Source organism: Anopheles stephensi, chromosome 2, assembly GCF_013141755.1.
Source record: "Anopheles stephensi strain Indian chromosome 2, UCI_ANSTEP_V1.0, whole genome shotgun sequence".
Taxonomy (NCBI): Eukaryota; Metazoa; Arthropoda; class Insecta; order Diptera; family Culicidae; genus Anopheles; species Anopheles stephensi.
The window spans coordinates 81,513,244-81,527,856 of NC_050202.1; the positions used below are offsets into that span (position 1 = coordinate 81,513,244).

Consider the following 14,613-nt stretch of genomic DNA (forward strand, 5'->3'; position numbering starts at 1 on the left):
GCTCTCTTTCATTTAATTAATTGTAGGTACAAATGCTCTCTTCATTGCAAAACTTCTGAATCCCGATTTCAATCCAGCTTGAAATTACATTGTTTACCAAACAACTTCCCCATTCCTGTTGATTACGATAAAGTGTGTGTAGTTGTGATATGCATCACTGTCAATCACCAGTGACACCATTTAATTGACACCAGCTCCGTTCAAAATTGTGCAAAAACGCTTCCGAGCAAGTTCGTGCGTGGCAGTTTATTACAAGCAGAAGCAAACGGGAATGATGAACGCTACCACTGGAGCATATACGTTTATATGGTCGGTTTCGAGTCTTCGGCGACCGTTTTGGAATCGACCGTCGGTGTACTATTTTTATCGCCCGTCTGTTCGTCCTTCACCAGCGCTTCGAGCGCTTTCGGCGGCATCCGTTTCGGCAGCACGAGCGCTTTCTGGCGGGTCGGCATCGCATCCAGCAAACCCTGCTCCATCAGCTTATTGTTGATCGGTACACGCGACAGCAGGTGCTGTGGCACTACGTCCGCATCCTTGAAGTCGTGGAAGTGCTCCCGCTTGTAGCTCTGTACCGTTTTGAGCAGTGGCAGAATCGGACGTCCCTTCACCTTCGCATCGCTAATGAGATCCTGGGCGTACTGCAGGAAGTGTCGGTTCTCCTTGTCGGCGTGCTCTCGAGCGTACCGCAATTCGGCCGTTGTGTCCGCTTCCCGACGTTCGCGCACCTCCTTCTCCACCATCTGGCCGAGCAGCAGCTTGCGCTGGGCGTACGTTTTGTTCGTTTTGTCCGTCACCTTGTGGCGATCGAACCCGAACGTTACGTCGATGTTGCGCAGCCGCTCCTCGTACTCGCGCCGTGTGAGGACCGCCTCTTCGGCCTCCCGTTGCCGTTGCCACTCGATCTCGTCCAGATGGGCCTGCATGCGGGCCGCCTTCAGCTGCTTCTGCTGCTCCGTCTGTTCGCGTTCCTTGATCGTGGCGATGCGTTCCTTCTCTTCCGCAGCTCGAGCCTGATTACGTTCCTCCTGGGCCAGTGCGGCCCTCTGCCGTTCGATGGCGTCCGTGAGCTGATGCGAATTGTCCCGGAACCGATGTTTGTTCGCGTGTATGCCCTGCTTGAAGTTCGCTATATTCTGCTGCCCGTCACAGTAGATCTGCAGCAAGGCGTCCTCAATTTCGGACTCGCGCCGTAAGCGCGTTCGTCTGTCTTCAGCCATCCGGATCGCTTCCAGCGCGTTCATGCGCCGCATCTCTTTGCTTTCCTCCAGTGCCTTCCGTTCGCGCTCCTGGTAACGGCGCATCTCGCTCTCGATCACCTCCAGACTTTGTTGCTCCTCGGCGATCAGATCTTGCTTGCGCTGACGCTGCAGCTGCTGGTTGCGGATCATCGTTTCCTTCAGCTCGCGCTTGTAGTTGTCGAACCGTTGCCGATCCTCGAGCAGACGATCGCCGTGCGACTTTAGCCAATGGTTTGCCTGGGACAGGGTCTGCGTGTCGATGGACTGTTTGCGCAGCTGCTGTATCTGTTCCTGCTCCAGCCGAAACTGACGCTGCATCTCGCGACCCTTCAGCACCTCACAGAACTTGGACGCACTCTCCAGCACGCGCGGTCCCACCTTGTCCTTCTGGATGAGGTCTTCCGCCTTCTGGATGAGCTCCCGGCGCTTTATCTCGTCCGCTGCCTTCAACTCACGATAGTGACGCTGATCTGTGAACAACGAAAGGATCGCTCAGTAAGAATCCGCACCGAGCCAGGATCTCCTCCACCTCCTCCTACCTTCCTCCACCTTGGCCTTATCACGCCGCAACCGTTCCGCCTCCTTCTTGTCGCGGATGTTCTGCACCGTGTTTTCCCACGTGCTGGTCATCTTTTTGGAACCATTCTTCAGATACTCACGAAACTCGCGCTCCTGCTGGCACAGCACCTCCGTTTCCTTGTCGGCCGGATTGGTGACCTTCTTCCACATTTGCTCCCACTTGGCGCTGCTCAGAATGACCGCCTTGTTAGCGTAGCTCGGACGGTGCGACTTTGGTTCGGTCTGCTGGTACAGTTCCTTTATCATCGTCGTCCTCACCGGTCGGTCCGCACCGTACTGGATGGTCGACAGTCGGGGTGCGATTACGGGTGCGACCGTGCGATTTGGCACGGTAAACAGGTTACCAATGGACACGAGCGCCACGTTGCCATGCCGGTGTTGCTGGGGTGCAAGCGGCAAATGCTGGAACCCTTCCCAGTTGAAGGCAGCTCCGAAATCCGTTCCACACTACGGACGGGAGGCATGATGGACAGCAACAAAAATTGAGCGTGCTGTGCATATTGTTGCAGCTGCTGGTGCATGATTTGTCAATTTGACGCCGCTTCGCTAGCAGGTTTATTCTATTTGCCTCGATCTACTCTGCATATGCAGGTATCGATTGGCGTGTTTGTTTGGTAATGAAATTGGTCGCTCGAGTCGCATACTGTTGCTTGCACAAGCGGGGATCTTTTTAACCTTGTCTCTGCTGGAGGTTAAAGATGGATTTGAATGTTTTGCCTTTTCCTGTTGAATAGGTAGAGGAAAGGCAGCCAATAAATAGCAAAATGTATTATTAAATATTATTCTCTGACGAAACGAAGCTCTTAAGTAGCTTCAAAATGGTAAATTCACTGAAGCATTACTTGACTGTTGACTGAAACGCTGCAGTTGATAAGAACATCGCGTATCTAGCTAATTAGTCCTGTGGCATATGTAACATGTCTTGAGGTTTATGGTCTGTCGTAGGTCTCTGGTACGTTCAACGAAGCAATTCATTGTAATATTCTGTTTCATTTGCTTCAACATAGGACTAAATCAACCCGTACGAGCTCTGGCGTGAGTTGATACAATATCAATTCTCTTACAAAGTGCATAACTTTTCAGCATTCATAAGCAACGGTCGCTCTCCCCTTTCCTTTTTGGGGATTTCTTACGGGAACAACACAAAGTAAGTGTCGTTAAAAAGCACGCACACACACACACACACAATCGATAATTTAGGTTGCGGACCTAACTGTGTCGCCAATCTGGGACGTGCCGACTACCAGGGGGTCGGTCGGACGTCGGTTACGGACGTCAGTCAGCCCTATCTTCTTACTGATGCTGATAAGAAACCTGCTGCTGCTGAGCTGCCACGTCGCCCATATCCTGCTGTAACGCCGGTGGTGGTTCCCGTCACTACACCTCTATTTCTAGTTCGCCGCGCTTATCGTTCGTGGCCGTGCTGGTGGTGTGCTGTGTGTGTGTGTGTAGTGCTCACTTTCTTTCAATCTTTTTCCCAATCCGTTCCGTATGGGGGGGTGGTAGGAAGGGGTCACCGTCTAAAGACTGCCGGTGTGCGACGACCTCCATTTTTTCGACCGGCTCTGCCCTGTGTGTGCGGGGCGTTGCGTTGTCCGTATTTATAGAATCTGTGCTACGCAATTTTACGCCTCAGCTTTGCTCACCGTTTTGGGCAGACACAAACACTAACGCGCACGCTAGGCACGCTAGGGACGGTGAATCACGGAGGTATTATTTTCGTACATTCCGACACCGGGTGTGGGTGCGTTCTGTGTAGGTGGTGGGGTGGGTCAGGAGGGAGGAAGAGGGGGGGGAGTGGTAGAGGAGAGGAGCGGCGAGGGGTGTTGCGAGAGATGCTTCAGAATATGCCGAAATCAAAACCCCGGGTTTGAGATGCTGCGGTACACGAACGGGGCTTGCGGCAGGTTTTGACGTTTGGTGACGACGGTGGTGCCCTTTCGCTACCGTCCGGGGTTGGGTGTTGCGTTGAAGGGGCATACCACCACGCCACAACATACCATTATTACATCCTACAGGTGGATGGTCTTCCGATGGTCTACGTGCTACTACGGCATGCGAACGGTGCGAGCGAGCGAGAGCGCAATACCCACTATAGGGTGGTTGGTATGTCCAGTCAACATTTTATTACCTTCAGTGTGATTTAATTCCTTTGCCATACATCATCGTGCTTGGATGCGAGACAAGCACCACACTAATGCAGCCACATCGTCGTTATTAATGCAGCACCATTTATTTTTGCATCATCATCGGTCTGCACGCTTGTTGTTCCTCATTGATGGCAATTATGGCGTTCAGCAGGCTGCAACTGCAAGCTGTCCAGACGCATGCAAAAAAGGGACATTAATTAAATTACAGCTGACCGTATGGCAGGCTTTTGCACGATGCGTTCTAAATATACTGTCCCGAAGCGCATTAGAAGCGATTGGTTTTATCGCTCGTGCGACGATTCGGGGGATAGAATGAAGCAACGTAGAACTCTTGTAAGAGAGAACTTAAAATATTGAAGAAAAGGTTTAAACAATGAGATTTTTAATTGGAAATAACAGGTTAGAATTCCTCGTAATAGAGGCCGCGTAACGCCTGCGTGACTTGACTCGAGAAAAAAAAAGAAACACGAGCGACTTGTTTACGTTATTCGCCAGTTTGAGCGACGCGGTGAGGTTTTTTAAGCCCAACCAACCGACTGACCAAGGCCACATACCATTCCATATTTTGTTGTTTTTTTTTCTCCTGACTAGCTTTTCAATCTGTTTAGCTTATATTAAGCTAGAATTCTTAACGAACTTCGGGGCAAAATATTAAATTGTATACATCAAAGATCGCTCTTACCCCTATTCAGATGCTGCACTTTGGAGGTACGGCGATCGGCGTAAATTCCTATGCAACCAATCATCATCCTTCATTCCGGGCAGATGGCCCAACAACATCGAACGATGGCCCGTCCGATACCAAGGATGCGATCGTTCGCCAACCACCCAACGCAGAGCGCCAGTGTTTTACCACAGACTCTCCTTAAAAATAGTCGCTGGTCGCTTACACCGCGATCGTCTTAGATCCAGAACAGTCCGTTCGGGAATGGAATGGCAAAAGGGAGCAAGGATACAGGTGGTGGTGCTGCTGCTGCTGCCGTTTTGCCATCGAAGCACAGCAAAGGCTAGTTCTGCCTATGTAATGAGTTCTGCCACTGGCGGCACAGTTTGCGTTCGGGATTCAAAAATAGACCACGAGCAGCAACGCAAACGGTTCGGCAAGTGCTTAGATGCACGCTCGAACCGGGTACGGCGGAAGCGTTAGAGCAGGACGGAGCTAGGGATGTGTGCGCATGCTGGAACGAATGCGCGCACGATCGTGTACTAAATATGAAAATTTTTCAACAAAATTACTAAACGACAGAGCAAGATAGCTCGCTTAAGCAGCCCCACGGGAGCCGAAAGAAGACAGCCCCGAAGTGCAGACCGAGCGGTGCAAGGGAGGACGTAACGCTGCCTAATATGCCGTTGGGACAGGCCGCTCTGACCACAGCACCAGTACAACCCGGCGCAGGAGGGAAGATGGCTGGGATGAGCCAGAGACGGGCGACCAGCCCGAAAGGCGCATGTCCCGACGGCGCGATGATGCTCCGTCGGCGAAAAGTGGACCGATCGCGGGTCTACCGGCGGACCGTCGCAAACCTGTGAATGCTAAATATAATTCGTGAATGTGATCACTTCAGTGCTCTGTGAACAGTGGTTTGAAATAGTACGCAGTTGAGTCCGAGTCGGTCCGCGAGCTACACAAGATCACAAAATGGTGAGTTCTGCCGTGCCCAAGGGCGTTAGAGGATTCGCAGCGCACGTCCAAGCCAAGAAGCTGATATGTTCAGTGTTTGCCGATAAGTGATAACGCCGATGCGACAATTAAAGTAAAGTTACAGTTAACCGGTGTGCAAGAAAAGTTTGAACGGCGAACAAACGGCGAAAGCGAAGAAGAGTTGGGCGAGCATTAGGCATTCCCGAACGTTGTGACCTTATATGGAAGTCGCTGCCAGAAGATGGCGGCCGAGTTGTTCAGGAAGCATGAATGAAGTTTGTTAACGAGGGTTTTTCTTTCCGTCTCCGTCTTCTCGGGGATACTTTTTTTCCATTTCTTCTTCGGGTCCGGTATGCGGTATGCTTGCTGCGGCAAATATCTGACGACGATTCCGACAACCCCGATCTCAGGCCCACGATCTGAAGGATGTTGAAATTGAGAGTGAGTAGTTCGGTGTGCGCTAGGAAATTCGGTGACGTGCGTGCGTTTGCTAATGTGACCCCCATACCCGACATCTTACAGAGGCACAGTTTGTCTTCTCCGTCTACGATTGGGAAGGTTCCGGCCAGATGGATGCCGTGGACCTTGGCAACGCTCTCCGCGCCCTGAACCTGAACCCAACGCTTGACCTGATCGGCAAGATGGGCGGCACCCAGAAGCGTGGCGAGAAGAAGGTCAAGTTCGACGAATTCCTGCCAATCTTCTCCCAGGTCAAGAAGGAGAAGGAGCAGGGCTGCTACGAGGACTTCCTGGAGTGTCTGAAGCTGTACGACAAAAATGAGGACGGCACCATGCTTCTGGCAGAACTGCAGCACAGCTTAACGGCTCTCGGTAGGTGGCGCAGTGGAAGGTGGCGATGATTCCCCGCTAACCATACATTTCCCCGAACGTGTTTGCCCCGTTTGCTTGCAGGTGAGAAACTGGACGATATGGAGCTGGAGAACGTCTTCAAGGACTGCATGGACCCTGAGGATGATGACGGCAACATCCCATACGGACGTAAGTATCCTTGTTTGGGGCGAGAAACGTAGGGAAAGCAGAACCAATCCCAGTGTCCTGGTGTGGACACCATGTAAGGGATCTCTGTTGAACCCGGTAACTGTGCTAATTACAACCTTCTATGTCTTTACATGCGCATTCCTCCGTACTGGAACTATGTGAACCGTATATCTCTTGTGTACTCCCCGTGTTCCTCACGATCCTCGTACCTAAACGTCACATCGCCCATATATCTGTGTGTTTGTTGTGCTAAACCTCGAAACTCCTTACCAATGGTCGCATGTCTGCGGGGACTGGACCGGGGTCGATGCTTGGCGACCAACAGCGTTCCTCAAGAAGATGATGGATAACATGGTTGTCATTGACCACGTTAAGTAAATTCATCACTAACTCAATTGTGTACTTTTCAAAGTCTCCACCTAATGTCATCATACAAGCAAACACACACAAAAGAGTATTCGTAAGTATCCGTTGCACACCAACAGTTCGCTTTGCCGCTTGCCACTACCAGCAACATCCCCGGTGCTAATTTTGTTACGTGCTAGAACTCCGACTCCTCTTCCCCTTTGCATCCTTTCCAACTTCTGCGCCGGCTACACCCCCCCCCCCCCCGCTACGATCGCGCATTCCACCCCCGGCATTTGCGTGGGATATGCCGAAGGGTGTTTGCAGGTTGCCAAAAATGGGGCCGGGCAGCAAGGCCTGATTCTTCCACCTTACGCAATCGCTTATGCTCATGCGCCGCGTGCGATCAACTGTGCGCACGCAAAAGCCTACGGCTGTGTTCACGCAAACGAATAACAACTCTCTCTCTCTCTCTCTTCCCCTTTGCCCGGGGTTTTTCTTTCTCCCTCCACCCCCTCGTCTTGGTTGCTATTTTCAGCATTTCTTCAGAGATTGTGTGACCACGCACCGTAATCGAGCTATTTATATAATACAAAATATCAAATGAGAGAACAACATCTTCACTATCGGAAACAAGACAGAGACAGCAACGATGGAAACAACCTGGCGAATTTGACAAACATCAGCAACACATCTGCGAACATCAGCAAACACTGAGTTTTATTTCCAGTTGAGGTCAACAGCAGCAGCAAAGTGAAACCAGAAGAGAGAAGAAGAACAAACAAAAAAAAAGAGATGCAACTAAAAGCAAATGCAAACACAATCAAGCAGCATGCGTATGCAAGCAAACAAGGAAAACGAATTTACCGTGTTACAACAAGATCGGAAACATACGGAAGCGGTTATTACTATTTTTCTGTTAAGATTTAAATAAATTTCTACATAAAGAGGTCATCGCGGTGGTGTCTGCTTTGGGCGGTCGGTGGATGGATGGATGGATGGGTGGATGGGTGGATGGGGATGGGATGCGTTTGGGGGTTTTGGTCCGAAAGTTACAGATCTGTAGACGATATCATGTTTTTCTGTATTCATCAAGGACCGTCTGGCCGTATTGCTAGATGATATCTTGTTAAGGATATTTAAAAATCGATCAAAAATTATAGAGTGTCTAAATCAGCCAATTCTCAGCCTCATGAAAATAATTTGAGCAACTTACTTCAAACTAAATCTTTGCTTTTCTCTCTTCTTTAATATTTTTAAAGGTTTTTTAGGGAGATATTAAAATCATAAAAGAGTAGCAATTTCTAAGAATCATACATATGAACGTCTTTTTATATGTTATCTGCAGACGATTGATTGGTTTTATAACGCTCTTGGCGTCTCAGCGTCAGAATAAGGGAACTTTTTTTTAATTCAAATCACTATTTTTTTGATTATGAACTAAAATTTTGTTTTATCTTATCATTTCTATATACTGCTGCTAAATTATTCCTTCAAAACATGCAGCACCTGGTACCAAATCAGATCCGTTCTTCAATTAAAAGTAGGGCTCTAGTTTAGATAATAATAAGTCATTACCATCGCTATTTAATTACAAGCAAACAAAAAAACATTCAAGATTAAAACAAATCTGTCTGTACTTGCTGAAGCGAAAGCCAAAAGCTTGCACAGAAGCAACAATTTCCGTAGAGCTTCATTTTTAAGCGTTTTCATCCGTAAACACTGGCGCCATCTATTGGTCGGTACAAAAAGCATCGGCAAAAGTACGTTGGATTTTAACCCTTCACCCTTCAAAAGACGATAATTCATATACATTTCATGTTCTGCCAGCAAAAGCGATTATCATGTGTGTGGTTTTACTCGATTTACTACACAATGCAATAAGCATGGTAATGTTCATAAACAATCTCAATAAAACGGTCCAATTCCTTTTAGGAACACTTCAAAAAAGGAAAACGCTTCAAGCGTACAGGATTTTTTATATTTTGTTTTGTAACGAACGTCTTGCTTTACAAGCTTTTTTGAAATGTGTAAAATTTATCCATAAACTTGTTAAATTTTTTTCGACGCCTTATTTTTTTTTCTTGAACTTAAAAAAATATTTAAGAACATAGCAGTCAAAGAAAAGTTTAAATTAAATTTAATAACAAACCACAAAGCAATCCACGTTTAACAACCTTCTAATAAATATACAAAATGTTCAAAATTTCTAAAAACACCATGTCCAAAGTCCACATTATTAAAAATGGCGCATTAAATTAATTTCCATAAGGCGATAATGAGTTTCATTAGAATATGCGCTTCACCTAGTGAGAAGCACCCACAGTGAGAAACGGTCGACACTTGCTTGCTGCATCTCACAAAACACGAGAGGACCACCGGAGGACCATTTCCCGCGACGGCGCATGCGTACCTGTCGGGCATCCGTCCAACTGGCTGCTCACATCAACGTTTTATCACTCGCTCTTCAGTGGTCTTATCGGGCAAGCCCTAAACACTTTCCAGTACGGCAGCTTACTCTCTCGCGCTCCCCAGACAGACGGTCTGTCAAGCCAGCAGGCCAGCAGTCGGCACACAAAGCCACCGTTCCAATCAAGTGGTTCCCGTTAAGTGATCCTGCAGCTTGTCTTACCACCCAAGGCGGAAAAACAAATCCCCAAAGCAATCGCGTGTGTGAGTGTACCCTTTTTGCCCGTTGCGGTTTGAAATTTGTCCTCTGTGTGGGGTAGGACGCTCGCGTATCGTAAACGCAAAGTCCCAAACAACGTCTCCCCAAATACAGACGCACCCGACGGTCACCCTTGGCGGTGGATGCTGTATCAGTTGGGGTTTGCCATTTACGTTTTGCATTTCGAATCTTCGAGCTCGGGCGACCCTGTCCCCGACGGTCAGCGCAGTAATACGGCGGTTGCTTTGGAGTGAAGTTTACAGTGCCAGTTGCTAGTGGGGTGAAATATTAAACGCGCCATACGTGTTATACCCTTTGGATACGCGGACTCGGATGACGCTGGTTGATTAGGGCGTCGCAGATAGGGGATAGAATAAAGAAGAAAAAAGAATTGTACAAGAGAAAAATAATACCACCATACGTACTCACACACTCCCTCACAAAGTGGTGCCCTAGTGTGACAGTGCCCTAGTGGTCGCCATCGCCAATACGAAAGCGGCCAATTTAAAAATAGTTCTCGGTTACAATCGACACCGACACTAGGAAGAAAAAAAAGCAAACAAGCGAAAAGGTTGCTGGTAAATGTGAAACGGCAGTGCAAATACAGCACACCACAAAAAGCACAATAGCAAGGGTGTAGGTTAAAAAGAAAATAAATAAATAACAGGATACGGCCGCTCGTGTGCACGTGTGCCTGTGTGTGTGTGTGTGCGCCTGCAAGTCGAAAACGTATTGTCAATTGTGATTCTAGAGTGTTCTCTGTAGAGCCCGCGCTCTCACCAAACGGGCGGTTTTCGGTCGATCGAATCGGCGTCAAGGAAGACACCACAGCGCGAAAACAACAACAAAAAGTTGTCAGCAAACAGGGCAGACAACGACGACAGCCACCGAGACGTACCGTGCGTCTCCATCGGGATAGAAGCAAACACAACATCCTCCGTTCCCTCACAGCATCTCACAGGAAGAAGCTGTTGAGAAGTGAGAAAAAGAGAGAGTGAGAGTGAGAGTGAGAGTGAGAGTTTGCAGTTGTACGGGAGAGCAATCTTCTCCAAGCACCATGGCGACGGCAAGTGAGAACAAAGCAGCAGCAGCAGCAGCGCCTCTGCCGGATGCTGCGAGCTTACAGCGTCATAATACAGGTATAATGCTCTTTCCTATCCTGACATATTAATTTCTTTTTTCTAACGTTGACAAAGTGAACTAAAACAGTAAATCAAACAGTAAACAAAGATGCTGTCAAAAATTTGACAGATCAACAACAACACTCAAAACACGCATCTGTCACATTGACCTATGCTTCGTATATTAGGTTAGTGTACACAGAGCGCAAGAGTGCAATAGTTTCTTCCGACACTGTAATATGCTGCTAAACGGCACTTGCCGGTACCGGGCTCGCGCATACTTGTAGCGGATTGATTAAATGTGCTGATTATGCGAGATTTGGACAGGCGAAAGGGTGACCTCGACCATAGCCGCGATCAGCGATGATCATTGCGGTGCCCATATGGTCGTCGCTCCGCTTATCCCGGTTGATAGCGGAAAGCACCCACGATACTATTTGCCGTCTGTTTTGACCGGAGTTGACTTTAAATGAGTTTACCGCACACGCTAGAGTTCGCTACCTCCAGCCGTAACAGAGTGCACACAGCAGGTTCTGTTGCTGCTGTGCTAGATTTTAGAACGAGTTTTGCTCACGGATAACACTTTGACGCTCACAGGCCGTGGTGTGGTGTTTGGTAGCGTGGCACGCGACTGAGCCTCATGTTTGGTGAATGAACTTCCTTGTTAATGACACTAAACCGTAGTTTATAGCCGAAAACAACGGTGACGTTGCTAGGCTACTGGCCAAAGCCGATTGGGAGCCTCGCGCCTTTGTGCCAGGTCGGATAGCTATGCATTCTAATGACGAGGGAGGGCAACCCGTTTATGTCTGCCTCCTTGCCCGGTTCTATCCCCCAAGGTATACGTAGTCGCTCATAACCCTAAGATCCTAGGTAGGCAGCCTGGCCGAATCTGAAATCTAAACCACACCACCGTATCCTTTCTCCCAACGGCAACGGGGAACAGGACAGCAACATATTGATTTCGTTTCAGGCGCGTGGAAACATCGCCCCGCCCCGACCTGGTCCCCGGTCGGTAGCAGAGAGACGACCACCTTAAAACAACCAAGTTTCCCATTTGGCAATACACCGCTTGCGCTTCCTTTACTATCCGCACGCCCGAAAGGGATGAGCCCTGGGGCAAGGATTAACGTTTCTGCGTGCGAGAAGCACGAGGTGCAAAAGAGAAGACAATCCGGCACGTTCTGCCGATGGCAAAAAAGGGGGGGGAGGGCAAAGAATGAGCCACGCAGCGCAGGTGGAAAGTAGAAACCGGACATGGATTCTACGTGGCCCGCAAAACGCGACGGCACGCGTAGATGGTTTCGGGCACTGGTGACTAGTTTGCCCCGTGCTGTCAGTAACGGTGTCGTGTGTTGTCCGTGAGGTTCCAGAAATTAAAGACACTGTTGTGTGACCATTCCCATACGCTGGTCAGCAGTGAGGTATGTTTTGGGGCCTGTTTAGTGGATGGTATTTTTGGTGAAGAGAAGTGGTGTGCTCACATCACCGTGAGGTCACTCGGCAGTTCGTGTCCAACAAGTGGTTAATTTAATTAGACTAGCTTCCACCCAACCCACTGCCGTAATGCCTGGTCCGGCCCCGAACTACCCGTTCATGATGTAATTGGTGTTTAAGTATTGGCTACTGGAAAGGTTTCCTCCACCGATTACTGGCCGGGACAGTGATTTCGGTTATCGATTGTCAACTACGCTGCTATCGTTCCACCGTAGCAGGACCGCTCTCGGTTCTAAGTGAAAGTGGCAGATGCCTGTGCGGGAATGTTGCCAGCCGAAACAGACTCACGGTGGGCAACATAACACAGAAATAGCCCATCGACATCGATTTATTTCGCGTGCCGTCAACTGCTTCCGCGTAGTGCGTCCACCAGCCTTTTCGCCGCCCGGTGCTCTGGTGCACCGGTGTACAGATAAGGCGTGGTCTTGATCGTAAGCTGGCGATAGAGCTTCACTCATTAGTTTAATCGATTTCGAAGCCTGTTTTAGGCCTAGCACACATAAGCAGAATAGAGCGCAAAGTGGGAGAAAAATTGTCTATTTTTAACGGCCTTTTTGTAATAACTTGTTGAGATCTAGCACAAGGAACTGATCAGGATTTTTTTTCTCTCGCTTCTTTCTTTTCAGGTATGTGTTCGTTCATTTTCCCCGGCCCATTTGCAAGAGAAAGGATGTTCCAATGACGAAAATCGACTCCGTTTGTTTTTTTTTCGTCATGCACCACCATTAACCAATTATTGCCTTTCAGATAACTTTTGCCTTTTGACGCTAATTTGTCCGCCATTTGTCTAAATGCAAATAAATCTCCTCCGAAAGTCGCCCAGTCATTACCGTACTAAAATTGGACCCCAAAACAGAGTTGGCATTCTTTCAAATCATGAAAGCTACCCAAACCCGTAACAGTAAACTTCATTGCGTGACCGAACCCCCGAAAGTATCTGGGCGCAGTCATTCACTATCTGTTGTCCCGCATGAAGCGGTCCCCCTCCTTTTTGGGAATAGCAGAACAAAAAACTGGTTGGGGGGGGGGGGGGGGAAACACCCGTGATTCTTCACTCGGCGAAAGAGCGAAAACTGTAACAATATGCACGTATGCCACCAATTATGTTGCTAGCGAAAAATAATCGATCAGTGGCATAAGCGTCGGTCACGACAGGTGGATCCACCTCACAGGATGCGATACGGGTAACGGGTCTCTTTGCGCCACTTTTGACACAGTTTCTCGTTGTTTGGGGGACGGCGGTTGCGGGAAGAGGGTAATGTTGCGAGGGAACGCAAAGGGATGGGGGGAGGGGAGGTTTAAAATGGAAGCGTTAAAGCGCAGCCAGTAATGCCAGATGGGTGGCGGTTGTGGTGTAATAAGCGTGTTTTGATGAATTTAGCGATAGCTAATGGTTGACTATTTCCGGTGTTTGGCTACTTGTAGTGAAAATCTGGTCGGTTTTCATCGGAAGACATTCCTTTACGAGTATGGAATGAAACACAAAAAGAGCTTGTAAGGTAACGTGAAACACGACGCTTACGGATCGCAGGAAACAAAACACGCTTTTATCGCCTCGTATGCTATGCTTGTGTCGTGGCATCCTTTGTTAGCGTTAGTTGAGGCACACTGCATGTCGGGAGATCGAATCTAATGTACATCATAAAACTTTTAATACGATTGCAAGATTGCAGGATTATTTATAAATTTAATATACTCTAAAGTACAGGAATATCAGGAGTATATGTAATATTCGTTAGTAATACCTTCTTAATGATGATGGTAAATTTATATTCTATAAAGAAGACAGTATATAAGAGAACTCAGACGAATTTCCTTGTTTGATTGACACCACGCAATTGGATATAGTGTAATGATCAAATCTATCCTCTGTCCGTATGCGGTGGTGTGGAGATATATATATAAGTCCAAATGGGATTATGTATGCCGGTGTCCTGGTTTGGGGAAAGACAAGACCTGCCATCTATAACCACCCACTCCATTATTACAAATACTAAATTAGCTTTATACAGGGCTCCACATAACAGTACTAGCAGTCCAAAGAATCTTTTTAAAAATTTTAAATCATGAAGATTGGATTAAGATTTGTACTCACGTCGAGCTTGGTCAGTTATTGGGCCGTACCCGTCGTTACCAACCACACCATCCGATTCGCTTCATCTAATAGTGCTCAAAACGGTAAAGTTTCTAACGTCTCCATTAGATTCCCTCATTAATTGATATTTAATTGAGAAAACGAATGAAAGTGTCCATGTTTGTAGGCAACGCTCAATGACGCAATTGTGTCGCATGATATAATTTTTTGGAGTTAACCCACTGCCGATCGCCTACACGTAATAATTCGATAATTAGTTGATCATTAATTTGAAGA

General features: G+C 48.0%; 2 protein-coding genes across 6 annotated transcripts; one reads left to right on the plus strand and one right to left on the minus strand.

Moving 5' to 3' along the window:
- Positions 1 to 199: 199 nt before the first annotated feature.
- On the minus strand, positions 200 to 5,100 carry LOC118505588 (trichohyalin-like). 4 transcript variants are annotated; one of them, XM_036041561.1, is made up of 4 exons: positions 4,653 to 5,100; positions 3,952 to 4,135; positions 1,781 to 2,543; positions 200 to 1,711 (listed from the first exon to the last, which is right to left on the minus strand). In XM_036041561.1, the coding sequence occupies exons 3-4, from the start codon at positions 2,064 to 2,066 to the stop codon at positions 303 to 305; spliced, it is 1,695 nt and encodes a 564-aa protein (XP_035897454.1). In that variant the 5' UTR covers positions 2,067 to 2,543; positions 3,952 to 4,135; positions 4,653 to 5,100; the 3' UTR covers positions 200 to 302. The 4 variants fall into 4 exon arrangements, with proteins under 4 accessions (XP_035897454.1, XP_035897455.1, XP_035897457.1 ...); XM_036041562.1 differs by lacking the exons at positions 3,952 to 4,135; positions 4,653 to 5,100 and adding an exon at positions 3,118 to 3,257; XM_036041564.1 differs by lacking the exons at positions 3,952 to 4,135; positions 4,653 to 5,100 and adding an exon at positions 3,135 to 3,193.
- Positions 5,101 to 5,395: 295 nt separating this feature from the next.
- LOC118505590 (myosin light chain alkali) lies at positions 5,396 to 7,910 on the plus strand. Of its 2 annotated transcripts, XM_036041567.1 has the most exons (6): positions 5,396 to 5,612; positions 6,023 to 6,053; positions 6,135 to 6,443; positions 6,525 to 6,611; positions 6,937 to 7,071; positions 7,495 to 7,910. In XM_036041567.1, the coding sequence occupies exons 1-5, from the start codon at positions 5,610 to 5,612 to the stop codon at positions 6,987 to 6,989; spliced, it is 483 nt and encodes a 160-aa protein (XP_035897460.1). In that variant the 5' UTR covers positions 5,396 to 5,609; the 3' UTR covers positions 6,990 to 7,071; positions 7,495 to 7,910. The 2 variants fall into 2 exon arrangements, with proteins under 2 accessions (XP_035897460.1, XP_035897461.1); XM_036041568.1 differs by lacking the exon at positions 6,937 to 7,071 and having other exon boundaries at positions 5,468 to 5,612.
- The last annotated feature ends 6,703 nt before the right edge of the window (positions 7,911 to 14,613 follow it).